We start from the raw sequence: 19069 nt of genomic DNA, 5'->3' as shown, positions 1-19069 counted from the left end.
GGGGATGATCAGGTCCACCTTGTTCTAAAACTCAGGGTTATGTATGTGACTTGTTAGGACTGATAAAAATGATTATACATAAGATACCTCAGTGCTGGGTGAAAACTTTACCAGTCTTATGTGATTGTGTGCTCTTCTTTTCCAACTGCCCTGAGAGCAATGTTCCAGGTAGAGGCTATTCCATCAGTAAACATCTCTAAAGGATAAGGCAGGGGATCAGAGTGCTCCCTCAGCCCATACCAGACATTTTATTTTTCTAAGTTGTGAAGATGTGAGGTGTTTTGTTTCATTTATGTACAATACAAGTCCATGACAAAATTTTGCACACAATTCAAAAATCTAAGTTTTCTTAAAACTACCTACCTCTGTGTGTGTGTATACATGTATACACAGGCTATATGTAAATGACTTATAAGACTAGAGGAATGTCCATCATAGAATCTTGCCTCTTTCCCTATAATCCATTTGTGGTGGAATGTGGGATAGTTATGTTAAGCATAATTATGACTTGATTGTTGTTTTCATTTGGAAGTTAAGCACAATATAAGGAGATATGATTGTGTGTCAGTTTAACAAGAAGTGGGCTTCTCATGAATACTCTTGCTTGTCAACTTGACTACATTTGGAAGTAACCAAGACCCAAGCAACTTGGCATACCTGTGAAATATTTTTCTTGGTTGGATTATTTGAGCTGGAAGACCCAGGGTAAACCTGCATCAATTGAAATCAGAAGATCCACCTCAAATCCGAGCCACACCTTCTGGTGGCAGCCCATATGAAAAGAACATAGAAGAAGGAAGCTGTGTTTTCTGTCTGCTTGCCCTCGCTCTCACTGGCAAGTTCATCCATGCTGAGGTATCTTTCCCTGGTGTTAGAACCTACTTCTTTGGAATTCCAACATTAACTGAAAACTTCCAATTGTATAGGACCTCGCTGAGACTCCAGCACCAGACTGGGACTGCTAAGACATCCAGTCTCATGGCCTGAACTCTCACTAGATCTTTGGCCTTTCTGTCAAGAGACAGCCATTGCTGGACTACTCAGACCATAGCCTGTAAGCCACTCTAAAAATCACATATATGTGCATTTCATTCTATTAGTTCTGTTCCTTAGAGAACCCTGACTAATACAATAAGTATACAATAATTTCAAAAGAAACATAGACATGATGAGCATATGACTTGACAGGCATAACCTAGAAAAGCAAGTCCTGGCACAATAATGCCTCAGTCTTTTTTTTTTTTTTTTTTTGTCTCTTTTTTTTTTCTTTTTTTTTTTTTAAGATTTATTTATTTACTATGTATACAGTGTTCTGTCTGCACGTATGACTGCAGGCCAGAAGAGGGCATCAGATCTTGTTACAGATGGCTGTGAGCCACCATGTGGTTGCTGGGAATTGAACTCGGGACCTCTGGAAGAGCAGTCAGTGCTCTTAACCTCTGAGCCATCTCTCCAGCCCAATGCCTCAGTCTTAATGGTCATCTCATCTTGGTTTGTGACTTATAATCAGCTCATCCCACTAAGTCCCTTACTCAGACCTGATGCCATCATCTGTCAGCTAAAAACATCATTACACCATCTTAGCTTCATCAAATGACTCTCTTCTAAGATGATAAAAGCAAAGGGAAGCATTTTTATTTGGCCCGTCTTGCTGCTCCAGAACCATGCATGTATCACATAAATTACTCTACCCCGAACACCTGAGAAAATGAGGGGAGAAAGGGGACAGTCTGGATGGAGGAGACCCAATGGATCTGGAACTCTTCTCTCTCACACCACCATTTAATATTTACTGCCTTTCTATATTCTGCTCTTTTAAAAATATTATGTGCTTTTCCCATTTCAGCATATTACAGAAAATACATTTTAAACTAAGTGTGCAAATGAAGGTATATTGATCATTAAGTTAAATCTCAACAAATGTTTTCACTTTAACGATACTTGTGTAAGTAATCTGCAATCTTCAGCAACTCTTAAAGCAATAATTTAATGTTTCAAGTCACAAACCAATAGAACAGAACATAAAATTCCCTATTATGTTTTGATTACTTTAAAAGAAAATGGCTAATGGGCACTAGCTCCTCATGTTTAGAAATTAACAGAATCATGGTGTGTGTGGACCCTGTGCAGAAATAATCTGCTATTTTTACATATTACCCTCCCCACAACTTCCTACCATACCACTCACCAACTTCCTGGAAGTTAGGCAAAGAATATCCGTGAAAAATACTAATCTCATGGTAAGTAATAGAATAATAGTTATTTTGCCTCTGAAACTCAGGGGTATGTCTTTCTTTGTTATACTCACAAAACACTAATCACTTCTTGAGTTCTTAAGATATGGAGGGATCTGTTTCATTTATGCACAACCTACTTGATTCTAAGACAAAATTGAGTATGTCATTTAAAATCTAGACTTTCCTAAAACTATATACCCTTGTACCTAAAGTTCTAATCAAATTCACTACAAGCAAGCCTGACCAGTGTAGAAGGACAAACACAAAGTGGTAATACAGAGATTTCAAGCATGCAGTTTTCTGTTCATTAACAAACTGTAAAAAACAATTATATTTTCTCAGTATTGTAGTATGAACAATAGCAGACTAGTCACAAAATTACAAGCAAAATCAATCAGGGTAGCAATTACAATGGCTTTTCTGACAATAAAAGTGATTTCTAGACCAATCTGTTGTGATAGCTCTGAAAAAACAATAGACATTCAGCTTAAGTCTGCACCGGTGGCATCTCCAGTCCAGAGGCATTGATGGCACTGTATGGATGCCGCAGGTAGGAGGAACAAGTTTTGCATCAGTCTAGTAGCTGTGCTACCCACTTTCTGCCATGGAAGATGCTTCTCCGCTGGGAGGTAAAAAAGATCAGAACCCGTAGGAGCTGCTCCCTCACTCTGCTGAGCCTGTGAGTACTCAGGTCAGCCCTCTTTGTCATTTATTCTTCTCTACGTGGAGAATAAAGGATGTGTTGTACTCCTTAATGACTCTCCGGACACAGGAGCCATATTTTTAAAACATAGAAAGTAAGGGAGGGAACAGGAATTACATTCTTAACTATGTCTGACCTGACAGCCAAGAAAAATATTTGTATATTTTGTATTATTTGTACTGGTTCACCTTTGGAGGCAGAAACTCAACAGGTCCCATTGGTGGAATGATGGAGGCTTGGGAGTGACCCTTACTTTACTGAAGCAAAATGGCTTTCCTGTTTGCAGAGTGCTCCAGGCTCTATCAGCATTCACTGGGTCTAATGATTCTGATTGACATATTTGAATGATATATGAAGCTAATTTAAAAAAGAAACACTAGCTGAAGCTATCCTGGCACCTGAGATAGGACGGTGGTGTAGTTAGTACAATGCTGCCTTCAGCACATGTCCCTAGGAAGACAAACTAGCTTGACTGTAACTGCCTGTGGGTTGGGATGCTCAGCAGAGAATGACAGATTCTAAGACACATCATCCCCAGATGAATTGCATGCTGTGATTCAATTTTTAAAACTCAAAACTGGCTTTCACTCTATCAACTTATCATAACCTGTCAGAATTTAGAGTGAAAATGCCTCCACTTAATAGAAGATATGACAATCTTTTCGCATCAAAATAAAAATTCCCTTGTGCAAATGGCCCTGTTCAACACATTACAAAATGAAGATCTTATTTTTAACTTGAACTTCCTAAAATAATGTTGTATCTAGATCTAGAAGGTGCTGGATTTGGTAAGATTTTTAAAAAGTTATTAAATATGCTTTTAGTGTGTCTAATAGTGACAAGAAAATGTTATCAGTTTTTTTTTTCAAAAGCCATGTACAACAACATAGCTCATTCCTTCCAGGTGCTAATGTGCTTGACCATTGATGAGTGACAGTTTCCTGTTCAGTCTTGGTGTGACAAGATGTAAGAAGAGAATCTTCAAATCAGTCCAGCAGAAAGAACACAGACTCTCAATTTTTATTGAAGGAGAACTCTGCCAAACAAGCTGATGATTTAAAATATGGAAAAATTAAGCTCTCCACACCACCCATCTACCTAGGAAAATAAAGAGCTGGAATCCACAGAATGGGGGTCTTCTCTACAGCTAGCTGCAATTCCTTCTACAACAATGACCTTGGAGACTTTCCCTATGTGCTTAAGTGTCCACCAGATGACGTACCAGATCATGCCTTGGTTGAAGATCAGAGCGAGGACATTGCCACTGATGTCAAATTCTGTGTATGAAGGCTAAAGAAAACACACACACACACACACGTGGGTTAGCATTTCAAACTGGAAGCAATCAGCAAGTGGCTTCACATCAAAACACCTAAGCCCACTACTCCCCTTCAACAACAGCAGCAGAAGAATAACTAGAATACATAGAACGAGAAGGATGTAATGCTTTTCAACACACAAAGACTCATTTTCAAACTCAGTCATAGGGCTGGCAAAATGGCTTCATTGGTGAAGGTGCTTGCTGCCAAGCATGACAACTTGCATTCAGTCTTGAGGCCCACATGGTGGAAAGAGAAAAAAAAAAACCAGCAACAATAACAAAAATCCCTTAACCTGTTCTCTGACCTCTACACATGTGCCCATGGTATGTGTATGACATCCCCAGATGAGAGTATGACAGGGCACTGTCTTCTACCTGAATGATGAAAGTAAAAACTGAATCCTAATCGTTAGAAACAGCTTGACAATACATTTTAAAGGCTTTCACAATCCCACTTTCTCTGATCTGGTAAGTCTACTTGTAGGAACAGTCTTAACAATGTTATCTGAAATGCTGATAAATTTTAATGAGGAGTGATGAAACCATTTATGTGACCAACATTAGATACATACAATATACTTTTTTTTTAAGGTTTATTTATTATGTATGCAATGTTCTGCCTGCATGCCAGAAGAGGGCGCCAGATCTCATTACAGATGGTTGGGAGCCACCATGTGATTGCTGGGAATTGAACTCAGGACCTTTGGAAGAACAGCCAGTGCTCTTAACCTCTGAGCCATCTCTCCAACCCCTATACAATATACTTGTACCATGATATGTTGTTGCTGATAACTTTGGCCAGTTTGGAAGGCTATTATATCAGTGAAAACTGTGCTCTAATGTTAAACAAAAATATATTGATCTACTATTTAATATATTCATGTAGTATTCTTTAAGAAATCGTGTGTGGAACTGTAAGTAGAAAAAAGACCAGTAAGTTATCAGCAAATGGGAGTGACACAGAGATTTATGTATTTAACATTTTTTCAACAAAAATGTGAATTAACTTTACAATAAAGTAAATATAGAAAGAAAAATATAGAAAATACTAAACTGAATGCCCAGTTGCCATGTCATCAACAACCCTGTCCAGCTCAGGGCAGCAGCTCCAAGCTGCCCTTGCGTTAAGGCCACCCAGTAGTATTGCAGTAAACACCTGTCCAAGGGCAACCCAGCCAAAGGTTTCCTGGTAATACATGAGCTGTCCTATTAGGAAAGCTTCTAAATCAATGGACTTCATGCTAACTATCATGGTCAATACAACTGGCTTCTTCTTCATTTGAGATAGAGAATTCAGGGTAGACTAACAAATTGAGCATAGGAATTAAGAGGGCTAGGAAGAGTGCATGAGAGAAACATGGAGTGTGGCAGGTTCTAACAACAGTGTAGATCCTACTCTCTTCAGCCCCAATAACAACTCTGTCCCTCAACATATGCATACATACATATAAATATACACATATATTATCATGCACACATTCATACACAAATACATGCATACTCATACGTATATATATACATACATCCACATGTGCGTATACATACACATACATGTACACAAATATACATACATATACATGGGCACATACATAAACATACCACAGTGACCAGAAAGTATCTCAATTTTTTTGTGCATAAGAACTCACAGGCAATATGGAAATAAAAGGGTGGAAGGAGAGAATAACCAGAATGCATTATGTACACATCTGAAATTGGCAAAGAACTAAGTTAAATAATATAAGAAGGTACATGTAAGAAGATATAATAGGTCTCTGATATGAATGCTCAACAAAGCTATCCCTGTCAAGGCCTCTTGTCAAAACTCTTACAAATTCAACCCTCATTTATATTACTTTTCCCAAAAATAATTCTATTTTTCCTTCACAACATAAAAACATGGACAGTCTACCTTGAAACAGAACCAGGGCACAAACAGCAAATGTGACAGAATAATAATGCTTAAATAAGATAAAATGGTAAGATGAGACATAATGAAGAACAGCCCTGTGTGTTCAATAAGGACAAAGATGACCTGGATAATTTCAATATAAAGTTATTCAAGACAGTGCTAGAGGATATATGTAAAGTATTCAGTCTGAAGTTCTTTTGCAAGCATAATGTTCACAGGATACAAAAGGTTTAGCCTAAAGCTTGTGTTCTGAAATCAACAATAAAAAGTGTCCTTCACCTCCAAAGTCTATGGGAGTAGAGCTGTAACTTTGCTGATAGAACACTTACCTGGCATGCGTAAACCCCCACCTGTGTACCCTAGCCCCAGGATAAAATGGGCATGGTGTGCATGCCTGCAATCTGAGATTTGGGAGGCAGAGGCAGAAGGATCAGAAGTTCAAGATCATTCTCAGCTACACAGCAAGTCAGAAGCCAGTTTTGGATGTGTAAGACCCTGTACAGATAGATGAAAAAGGAGAGGAGAGAGAGAGAGAGAGAGAGAGAGAGAGAGAGAGAGAGAGAGAGAGAGAGAGAGAGAGAGAGAGAAGAAAATAGAAAAAAAGAAGAGAGAAAAGAAAATAGAAAAAAGAAAGAGAGAGAGGAAAGAAAATAGAAAAAAGAAAGAGAGAGAGGTATAGAAGGAAGGGCAGAAGAAAGATGAACAGAGGGAAGGAAGGCAAGACAGGCAAGACAGGGGGAGGGAGGGAAGAAAGGGAGAAAGGAAGGCAGGGAAAGAAACTAAGAAGTACCTCTCCATGGACAATACAAGCTCCAGATCTCTCCATTCACTGGAGTGCTTTGTTCTATACTGTCTAAGCTTTTTGCCTGGAGCTTGATTTTTACCCAGAGCCTGTGTTATTCCAAAACACATTTGAAAACTGCTCAGTTGGGTGGTCTGCACCATCTGTGGCCTAGAACAGCTTCTTGCTATCATTTCAAGAATCAAACCTTCAACTGGGGTCTCTTTTGGTAGCAGGATTTAGCCAAGTAGGGGACATGTAACAAGTTGAACCCTTTAAGTGCTTGTCTTTTTATTCTCCCACCAAGCCATTTAAAATGAGCTATTTGACACCTAGCTAGCTGACTAGAAGAGCACGAAGGAGGGGCTGGAGAGACAACTCACTGGTCAAGAGCACTTGCTGCAAAGGACCTCAGTTCAGTTCCAAGCACCCACATGGGAAACCTCACAAGTACCTGTAACTGCAGTTCTAAGAGATCCAACACCTTTCCTGGCTTCTGTGGGTACTAATACACGTGTACTGCACATTCAAACAAGTAGATACTCACACATGCACATATAAAATAATAATAAATCTTAAACACACGGGACATACCGGGAATCCCCTGGCCTCCCCAACACAGCGAAAGTAACTAAAGGGGTAAGGTGTTGGTTTTCTAAACTGACAGGAAGCAGTGAGGCTGCAAGGGTGTCCTCTGTGCCCTGTCGTCTTCTGTTTAGACACTTAACTTGGATTTACATTTGCCCCAATGTTTCCTGAGTACATGAGGTGGGCCAGTCATTCATCTCTTGAGGACCCAGTTTCCGCACAGAAAAATCAATGAAATAAAATAGACCCGGAGTCAGCGCGTTACAGCCCATAAACTGAAGATGGATGGCCATCTGCTTTTGTAAGTGATTTTTTATTAGAATAAAGCTGCACCTACTCTTCATGCATTGTCTCTCACAGATTTAGAGTAAAACACAGCTTTTTGGCTGAAGCAGAGAGTGCATCAGTCACAAAGTCAAAAACATTGCCCATCCCTTTTCAGAGAACAGCCACCAATTCCTGACTAGAAATTTTCTGACATCCTTTCGTAACCTAAAATCTGATATTTATTAAAACTAAGCCTGGTTATTTAAAAAATCGCTTCTCTGTAAACACTTTAAAAATGAAATTCAATATGTCATGTAGTAAGCCCATAACACCCCACTTTTATGAGAAGGCAAGAAGCTATGTAGATATGTATGACTCAGTGTTCATTCTTTTAGAGGGAAGCTTTTTGAAAACATGAGATTATATTATATTTAAAGTATAAAGAAAATACTTCATCAAATATAAATTAATTTGCAATATATTTGTTTAATTGCCTCTGAAATGGGAAAATAATGCATTAAAAGTTAGATAGTGCATGAGGAAAGGAGAAATCAGCATGTTTACGTGAAACCTGAGGTAATGTAATGAGAGTGGTATAGGAAGTTCACCCATGGCCACTCATCCAGCCTACACTGCCAGTAACAGAAGGATTCATTTGTGTTTGGTTAGAGGATTATAACCGAGGGACGGAAGACATGTTTTTTAATTTTGGGACTTTATAGTGGTCTGGAATCAGGCTTCTACCCAGGGAAGATATATGGCTCACTGGACAAAAAGCCTGGGGAAATCCATTGTGTTCCTGAAAATTGAGTTATCTGGAGCAGAATGCCACCATACAGATGTTATGAAATGCAATCAGGACCTCAAAGTCAATGTATTCTGCAATGACCTGCCGGACCATTTTCACACAATTCCCAATTCCCACAGGTATACCACTCCACTCGGTGCTGCAGGCTAGCCTGAGTTGTGACTCCAGAGCAGTGGTACTTGTGTGTGGTTTCCAAACTAGAGTCACAGGGTCACCAAGGAGCTGCTAAGAAAAGTTAATTCTTGGGTGCTGCCCCAGAGCTACTGAACAGTATTGCTGAATTCTCCTAGGCCCTCTGTGGACTCTGATGGATGACTGAATTTGAGAACCATAGATCTAGGATAAGCTTTAGCTTCATCTACCAGGATGATTCAGCCCTTGAGGCTTTGCCCTTCAACCTAGCTGAGAAGTAGAATCCTGCTAGCTGCAGATTGACTCTATCCACATACTGGAGTGCACCATCAAATAAACCCTGTCTACAGGTTCTCCACATTCATTCTTCCTCCATCAAGGTATGTCCAAATCTTCTTACTGACTCTGTACCATGCTGTCTTCCTGATGGCAATCTCATATTTACCTAGGGAGCATATTCTATCTTCTACCATTTCTTCTACCATTTACTCATTCATGTTTACTCTATTCTACTGAATGTAATGTCTTGATTCCAGGGAGCATTAGAAATTTAAGAAGCCATATATTGCATTCATTCTTTAGAAGAGTCATTAGATATCCTGGGTTACAGCTAACATTCAATATGCTATAAATGCGGTTAATGACTTTGAAGTAAGTTGGACAGGGGTTCTAGTTGTAACTCTACTTCTAACTAGCTATAAGTAATTGATTTAACATTCTCTAAGCCTTAGTTTATTATGGAGTGGGAATAATACCTACTTCACAGCATTGCTGGTTTCTTTACATGGAACGAAAAAATAATTTACACATTTCTAAATTATTTGTAACACTTCTGATATATAGTACTAAATAAAAATGGAATGTTACAGAAGGCCAAATAATCAGGACTCCACTCAGATGGTCTGACTATCATGCATGCTTATGGATAATGTTGAGCCTCTTCCTCAGATCTCAAGGAAATCTCTCATGGTTTTAATTTGTATTAATGTAGCAAAGATTCCCCTTAAAAACACAAGTATGAATAAGACGGTGGATTTGTTCACACATGCTGGCATACAACCTTACATCTTTTCAGGTACTCGGACTCTTTCTGTTGATAAACATGAAATCTGTTGTCAGTGTAAATTAAATGTTAGGTTAAGACATTCACTGAACTGGTAAGCAACAACAAAAATAAATAAAAGAGAATAAAAGAGAGAAAAGGAACCCTTTGTCTAACCAAGTAAATCAGCTCAGGGAAATATGTTGTAAGGAACAAAGTTGTGGGCACCACTATGATGTATATATGATCATGTTTACCTATATCAGTATAATTAAATGCCATCATGACAGTATTTTAACAAATATAGATATAGCAATAAACTACTATAAATTTTTCTAAATCTAGATATAGACTATCATAAAACTATTAAAATTTATATTATATTTTAAAAGAACAAAATTATCTCATTTGTGGAAAAATTGATGAAAGGCAGATCATCATGATAAAAATAAACTAGAATCATAAAAATAGGGATTGAATGTTTTCTATCATTATGGAATGTAGGGTGGCCTCAAATGGACATGAAATTAAAATTTGGACATTCAGGGGTGTTGAAGGGGAAAATGGGGGAGAGTAAACAAAGGGTGACTATGATAAAAGTATATCATATGCTATGTTTAAATATCATAGCAAATCTGATTGTTTTGTACAATTAATCTATGTTAATAAAAGTAAATAAGTTTATATTATAAAGGGCTAATGTTTTGGCTTAGTGGTGAAGAACAAGTTAGCATGATCAAGGCCTTGGGCTCAGTCCTCAGCTCACAAATAAATAGCATGTTATAATCTAGCAGTAACATGAAGATGTGGTGACACAGCCAGTCAGGTGTCCTCAAACAGGCATATAGATTACCTATCTCTATATGGACACACATGTATATATACATACACATATACACATATTTAATCTATAATGAGACATACAAATACATAATATTTATATATATGTAATATTAAGATTATTTGACTCAGATAATTTAAATGTTCTCACTAGTGGTAGGATTATCTGTAATTTTTATATTTAACTTCATTGTATTTTCCAATTTTTTTACAAAAATCACATGATATTTTGAAATTATGAGAAACAAAGAAATAATATCTTGTTTGTCACAGGAATGGCCATATTTTCTCTCAATTTCTGAAGATACTTGGGAATCATTCCTCACCTCATCAAGTTTTTCTTCCCTTCATGCTAAGTGCTTTATGGACAAAAATTGTCAATTAGAAAATCTAAACAAGAGCACAGAAACAGCGCAGGGTTCATCTCTGGGGCCCTGTGTCATCTGTCCCTTCCAGGGAATGTCTTCTTCGTCTCTCAAAATCCTATTCATCCTATAAGATCAACTCAAACGTCTCCCTCTCCAAACCTCTCTCTCTCTCTCTCTCTCTCTCTCTCTCTCTCTCTCTCTCTCCACACACACACACACATACACACCAATGTCTGAGAACAATTGATCTGTCCTTTGCTCTTTACCTTGTATGCCCTTCTTGATTCTTAACAGTTTGCAAAATAAGGGTAGTGGTGTTTGAAGAATTGAAGGATGAATACGCTCATGGTTGAAGGTGGGAGTTTCTGCATGTGTCTTCCCAATTGGGAATATGAGTCTAATATGGCCAGGTTTTCTAATATCTCAACAAAGAAAATGCATTATGTAGAAGTTCCAAGTTTTAAAAGTATTAGCTCATTAAAAATATTCAAACACTGGGCAGGCAAATTAAAATCGAGACTTCAGGTCCAAGTTGCATCCTCTCTGTGGGCTCCAGCTTCCTCATCTCTATGCCCCTCAGCACCTTGTATGAGCTTGCTCATAGTGGCCAGCACCAGCAGGCTTCCAAGGAAGTTAGTCAGACAATTGGCAGGATGATATGATCCACAAAAAATACATCATCCAACATTAACATTTTATAACTTGTTTTGATTCTGAGTTTTCCTTCAAAGAACCTTCCAAAAGGTAAAATGAGAGAAAATTCTTTCTTTATGACTTAAAAACAGAAACTTGTTTCCTGCACTTTGTACTAACCCAAGAGCTCTGTCAGCATTCAATAAATAATAAATTACAGTCATTTAATTACAGCTTTTATGCATCCAGGTCATGCTATATTGACTTCATATTCATAGTCAACTTTTCTACCACTTAAGAAGAAAGTGGCTAGGGATAAAAGGCAAACAAAAGACAAGCCATGATCTAAGAAAGAGATGGCAATTTTTATGTCTGCCTCAGAAGAGCTGAATCAGGCAGGGAAAATAGAAATGAATCTAAGCCAGATGAATACCTCATAGCAAGCAATAGCAAAGCTGCACAGGGACATCCAGGATCTGCTGCATTACTTCACAGCTGTGTACCAGAGGACATTACCTAACTGCTTTTGCCTCATCCAAGGGGGCACCTTAAGTGATGGTGACAGAGATGATCTAATAAAAGGTACTGTCTCAAAGTCAGATAGCCAATAGATATAGCCCAGAATCTTTTTTTTTTTTTTTTTTTTTTTTTTACAAATAAAGGTGTTTGGTTTCTTTTACTATAAAGCTTCATTTACACATTTAGAGAAGTTCAAGTTGCCACCTCCTGAGATAAATGATCTACATATGGATCAGGAATTGTCCAAGCTCACAAACCCCACTGAAATTCAAGGAGATGATAGCCCAGAATCTTAAATGTGGGCTTCGTCTATATACAAGAAAACACGAGATGGAAGTGAGATCACCTAGCAGAATGTTTCTTCACTGGTGGGAAGAGAAACATTGCTGGCTTAGAACACACAACCAGAATAATGTTGTGGACCCAGCCGACAAAGAGGACAAGTTCTTCCAGCTGCTACTGCTGCCCTGATGGTAGCATGATGTGGTGGTGCAAGTTCAACCACACAGTCAACAGAGGGCATTTGTCGTGTGGCTAGCCTGGCTCAAACAACAGACATTTGTTTTTTCATAGGTGCCTCACTGTAGGAGGAGATGGATAATAAGCAGTTTAAAAAGAAATGTCAAATAGTTGTATATCTTGTTCATAAAACCAAACTGTAAGCTGCCATAGCATTAGATGGGCTATGTTAAAATGGTGGTCAGAGAACTCTGAGGAGGTGACATACTAAAGGGATGCTTAGTGACAAGAAGGAAGTGCTCATGCCCAGTTCTAGGGTAGCAGCATCCCTTTGAGGGAGAAATATTAAGTGCAAATGAAACAATCCTTTTGTGACTGAAAATTTAAAATGTCCATATTTGTGAAAATTAGAATGCAGCAACTAGGCTAAGGCAGAAAGAAAAGAAGCAAACTGTTTCAGAGAGACAGGAAGCCCTGGAAAGGTCTCTGGGGCACATTCGGGGTGCTCACAAAGCCATGGAGGGCTTAAACACGGGGTACCATCACTTCTGTGACTCCCATCACTAAGGACTAACCAAAACCAGTTTTACTTATACAAGAGGGCAACAGAGACCTGTTGACATGTTAGACCAAGAACCATGTATGCTCTGCACTTCCCTGAAGATTGAGGGAGATTTTAACTTGGGCATAGAGGAAAAGCTGGTGATAAAGCCAACACCCATAGAGATTCAGAGAAACCTCTGCAATTGTTGCAGGCTGCCCCTGAGCTCCATTTAAGCAAAGCCCTGTCAGCAAACTAGGTCTTCCTTAAATCTCCATAGTCCCCCACTGTTTTCTCTGTCAGGCTCCTGTTAGGCTGTGAGCTTCATAAAGCAAAAACCATATTCACTGAGTCCTTTCATCCCTTCGTGTACTACATAGTAACTGGTGCATGATAATTATCCAGTCCTACAGCAAAATTCACAGGGACATAAAGAGTACACAGTTTATACCAATCTTGTATCAGCACCAACTTGCTTCATGGGAAGGGAACTGACCATGGGGCCACGGATTCCTACAACATTTTAATTGACAGCTCAAGGGCCATTACTTTCAAGAGCCAGAGCTAACTTTACTTCAGTATTGGAAACCATGATACCCAAATCTGGGCTCTTCTGAATTACAACTGTTGTGAAATATTTGATTACACTGTATAAGGATGTGTCACTGTGATTGGCTTAATAAAAAGCTAAATGGCCAATAGCTAGACAGGGAGGATAGGTGGTACTTCAAGGCAGATAGAGAAAGGAGGAGGAGAAATCCAGGTGGGAATAGACACCAGAAGACATGAGGAGGAAACAGGAGGTACAAGATGGAAGAGGGGTAATGTCACATGATAAAACACAGATTAAAATAAATGGGTTAATTTAAGTTATAAGTGCTAGTTAGGAACAAGCCTAAGCTATAGGCTGAGCTTTCATAATTAATAAGAGATCTCCATGTTGTTATTTGGGAGCTGGCTGGCAGGACAGAGAAAGACTCATTACAAATAACTGTACTGATGAATCTTTGTTTATTGACATCTCACAAGGTGACCTCACTCATGGAACTCTGAGGCACCCTTCCACTTGTGGAGTGTGTGTAAACAATGACTCACAAAAGAGAACTCCGATAAAGGAGAAGTCAGCACCATACTTACATATCCGTATTCCAAATCCCAGCACCAGCAGTAATTGCAAAACCTCACGAAGCACGCTCTGAGGAAGTCACCAATAAGGATCGTGACATACGTGGTCAGAACATCGGACACGGTGAGGCGCACAAACTCCTGGTACGACACAATCTTTATTAATGAACACATTTCTGCCTTCAGATGACCCTAATATTGACATCAAAACTGTCATGTTTCTAAGTCAATAGCTTGAAGATTATAGTTAATGATAAAAGATAAAAAAAAAAAGCAGGCATATCTAGTAAATGAAAAATAACTCCCCTATATTTTGTTACTCTAAAGCTAAGCAGCTCCATCCTCAAATCTCTATACCAGCTTCTTCTATTCACTGAGAAACTTTATGACATAGAAGTTTAAAAGCAGGTGGAAAAACGCTTACCATGTACAAATTTTAGATTTGCATCTGGCATTGAATTGTATGCTTTGAAAGTGTAAAATGGCCCACTGAGATCCTGTAACTTATAAGCTCCAATGCACCCCCAAACCCATCCATCCTCCAAGACCACAGCTGCTCCTGGAGACACAGACTCTGTGAGTTCCAATTGGACCAAGAGGTGAGTCTTTGTTCTCCTAGCTGATCACCCCAGCCTCTAGGCTTTAGGCCCAGGGGTCCAACCAGTGGCTGGCCAGCAGGCAGGACTCCTGGAGGCAGGCCCAACTACCACCATCCCCCACTGGACCCTGTAACATACAAGCCCCAATCCACCCCTCAAACCCACCCACCCTCTGAGACCACAGCTACTCACTGGGACTTTGTTTTTCTAGCTAATCACCCCAGCCTCTAGGTTTTGGGTCCAGGGGTACAACCAGTGCCCCCAAACCCTACTCATTGTAGCCCCAGTTGCAGGCCATCAGGCAGGAAGGCCAGATCACCAACCCTCCTCCTAACCTGTAACCTACAAGCTCCAATCCCCTCCCAAAACCCACCCATCCTCTGAGACCATAGCTGCTCCCTGAGACACAGACTCTGCCAGCTCCAATTGGACCAAGAGCAGCTCCCTGAGACACAGACACCATTTGCACCAAATGGAGAAAGAGATGGGTACATGCTATTGCAAGAATACATTCAACAACATGAAAGAGCAATATGACACCACCGGAACCTAGTGGTTCTACATCAGCAAGACCTGAACATCCCAACATAGAAGAAATAAAAGAAAATGACCTTAAAAATGACCTTAAGAAGATGATAGAAGTCTTTAAAGAGGAAATGAAAAATTCCCTTAAAGAAATTGAGGAAAAGACAAACAAAAAATTGAAAGAAATCAATAAATCCCTTAAAGAAAGCCAAAAAAAAAGAAAAAAAAAAAGAAAAAAGAAAAAGAAAAAGTAATTAAGCAGATGGAGGAAACAGTTCAAGACCTGAAAACTAAAATAGAAATAATGAAGAAGATACAAACCAAGGACATGCTGGAAATAGAAAATCTGAATAAATGAACAGGAACTACAGACTCAAGCATAACCAACAGAATACAAGAGATGGAAGAAAGAATCTCTGGCATGGAGGATACAACAGAGGAAATAGATTTGTCAGTTGAAGAAAATACTAAAGCCAAAAAGTCATAACATAAAATGTCTAGGAAATCTGGGACACCATGAAAAAGCTAAACCTAAGAATAATAGGGATAGAAGAAGAAGAACACCAACTCAAAGGCACAGAAAATATATTCAACAAAATCATAGAAGAAAATTTTCCCAACCTAAAGCAGAAAATGCCTATGAAGACACAACAAGGTTACAGAACACCAAATAGACTGGACCCAAAAAAGAAGTCCCCTTGCCACATACTAATCAAACCACTAAACATACAGAATAAAGAAAAAATATTGAACTACAAAGGAAAGAGTGCCAAGTAACATGTAAAGGCAGACCCATCAGAATAATACTTGACTTCTCAATAGAGACTCTGAAAGCCAGAAGGTCCTGGACAGACATTATGCAGACACTAAGAGAAAATGGATGCCAGCCCAAGCTATTATACCCAGCAAAACTCTCAATTGCCATAGACAGAGTAAACAAAATATTCCATGATAAAACTAAATTTAAAAAATACCTATCCACAAATCCAGCCCTATAGAAATCACTAGAAGGAAAAATCCAACCTAAGGAAGTTAGATGTACCCATGAAAACACAGGCAATGGATAATCCTATGACAACAAATCTCAAAGAAAGGAAACACACAACACTACCACCAAAAAATAACAGGAATTAACAATCACTGGTCGTTAATATCCCTTAATAACAATGAACTCAATTTGCCTGTGTTAGACACAGGCTAACAGAATGGATACAAAACAGAATTCATTCTTCTATTGCATATAACACCTCAACTTCAAAGACAAACATTACCTCAGATTAAAGGGTTGGGAAAAGTCTTCTGAGTCAAATGGACTTAAGAAGCAAGCTGGCGTAGCTATCCAATATCTAACAATATAGACTTCAAATTAAAATTAATCAAAAGAGATGAAGAAGGACATTACATATTCATCACAGGAAAAATTCATCAAGATGAAGTCTCAATTCTGAACATTTATGCCCCAAATACAAGGGCACCCATGTATGTAAAAGAAACATTACTGAAGCTGAAATAGCACATCAAACCCCACACACTAATAGTGGGAGACTTGAACTCCCCACTCTCACCAATGGACAGGTCTGCCAGACAGAAACTTAACAGAGAAATAAGGGAACTAACAGACGTTATAACTCAAATGGACTTAATAGACATCTACAGAACATTCCACCCATTATAGATTAAATATGGTCACAATTTTTTGTGGCCCCAAAAATTCTACCAGGGAACTCCTACAACTGATAAACACCTTCAGTAATATGGCAGGATACAAGATTAACTCAAAAAAATTAGTAGCCCTCCTATACGTTAATGATAAATGGGCCAAGAAAGATATCAGGGAAACATCACCCGTTACAACAGCCACAAATAATATAAAATACCTTGGGGTAACTCTAACCAATCAAGAGAAAGACCTATATGACAGGAAATTTAAATCCTTGAAGAAAAAAATTGAAGAATATATAAAAAATGGAAAGATGTCCCATGCTCATGGATAGGTAGAACCAACATAATAAAAATGGCAATTTTACCAAAAGCAATCTACAGATTCAATGCAATCCCCATCAAAATCCCAACACAATTCTTCACAGACCTCAAAAGAACAATACTCAACTTCATATGGAAAAGCAGAAAACCTAGGATATCTAAAACAATCCTTTACAATAAAGCAATTTCTGGAAGCATCACCAGCCCTAACTTCAAACTCTATGATAGAGCTAGTAGTAATAACAGCTTGGTATTGGAATAAAAACCAACATATGGACCAATGGAATCGAATTGGAGATCCTGACATTAATCCAAACACCTATGAACACTTGATTTTTGACAAAAAAGCCAAAACTGTACAATGGAAAAAAAGAAAACATCTTCAACTAACGGTGCTGGCATAACTGGATGTCAACATGTAGAAGATTGTAAATAGATCCATATCACCATTCACAAAACTCAAATCCAAGTGGATCTAAGACCTCAACATAAATCCAGCTACCCTTAACCTGATAGAAGAAAAACTAGAAAGCAGCCTAGAAAGCATTGGCACAGGAGACCACTTCCAAAAAATAACACTAGTAGCACAGACACTGAGAGCAACAATTAATAAATGGTACCTCCTAAAAATGAGAAGCTTCTATAAGGCAAATGACACAGCAAATAAGACAAAATGACAGCCTACAGAATGGGAAAAGATCTTCACCAACCTTACATTTAACAGAGGGCTGATCTCCAAAATGTATAAAGAACTAAAGGAACTAGACATCAAAATACCAAATAATCCAATTAAAAAATGGGCTACAGATTTAAACAGAGAATTCTCAAAAGAAGAATCCCAAATGGCTGAAAGACATTTAAGGAATTGCTCAACATCCTTAGTCATCAGGGAAATGCAAATCAAAGTGACTCTGAGATACCATCTTACACTTGTCATAATGGCTAAGATCAAAAACACTGATGACAGCTTATGTTGGAGAGGATGTGAACAAGGGGAACACTCCTCCACTGTTGGTGGGAGTGCAAACTTGTACAGCCAATTTGGAAATCAGTATGGCAGCTTCTCAGAAAATTGGGAATCAATCTACCTTAAGACCCAATAATACCATTCTTGGGCATATACCCAAGGGATGCTAAAGCATACCACAAGGACATTTGCTCAACTATGTTCATAGCAGCATTATTTGTAATAGCCAGAACCTGGAAACAACCTAGATGCCCCTCAACCAAAGAATGGATAAAGAAAATGTGGTACATATACACAATAGAGTATTACTCAGCTGTAATAAACAATGACATCATGAAGTTTGCAGGCAAATGGATGGAACTAGAAAATATCATCCTGAGTGAGGTAATCCAGACTCAGAAAGACAAACATGGTATGTACTCACTCATAAGTGGATACTAGATGTAAAGCAAAGGATAATCAGACTATAACCCACAGCTCCAGAGAAGTTAAGAAACAAAGGAAAACATTAAGAGGGATATACGAATCACATTGGGAAGGGGAAACAGAGGAGATCCTGATGAGTAAACTTGGGATGGGGGGACAATAGAGGATGAGAGATGAGAATATAATGGAACAGGATGGTCGAGCTGCGGGAGGGACAGAGTGGGAGAGCAATGAAAGAGATATCTTGATAGAGGGAGACTTTATGGGGTAAGGAGAAACCTGGTGCTAGGGAATTC

The 19069-nt window shown here is 38.7% G+C and overlaps 1 protein-coding gene across 1 annotated transcript in view; it reads right to left on the bottom strand.

The window, feature by feature from the left end:
- Nucleotides 1-19069, bottom strand: part of Tmc1 (transmembrane channel like 1) — a 124304-nt gene that overhangs the window by 14285 nt on the left and 90950 nt on the right. The window contains exons 14-15 of the mRNA XM_059265370.1: nucleotides 14286-14414; nucleotides 4163-4230 (exon numbers count right to left, since the gene is read on the bottom strand). Coding sequence (XP_059121353.1) covers nucleotides 4163-4230; nucleotides 14286-14414 — 197 coding nt within the window. The remainder of the gene's footprint in view (nucleotides 1-4162; nucleotides 4231-14285; nucleotides 14415-19069) is intronic.

Source organism: Peromyscus eremicus, chromosome 1, assembly GCF_949786415.1.
Source record: "Peromyscus eremicus chromosome 1, PerEre_H2_v1, whole genome shotgun sequence".
NCBI lineage: Eukaryota > Metazoa > Chordata > Mammalia > Rodentia > Cricetidae > Peromyscus > Peromyscus eremicus.
Note: the sequence above shows the minus strand (reverse complement) of the source record. Positions and strands in the feature narration are given on the sequence as shown.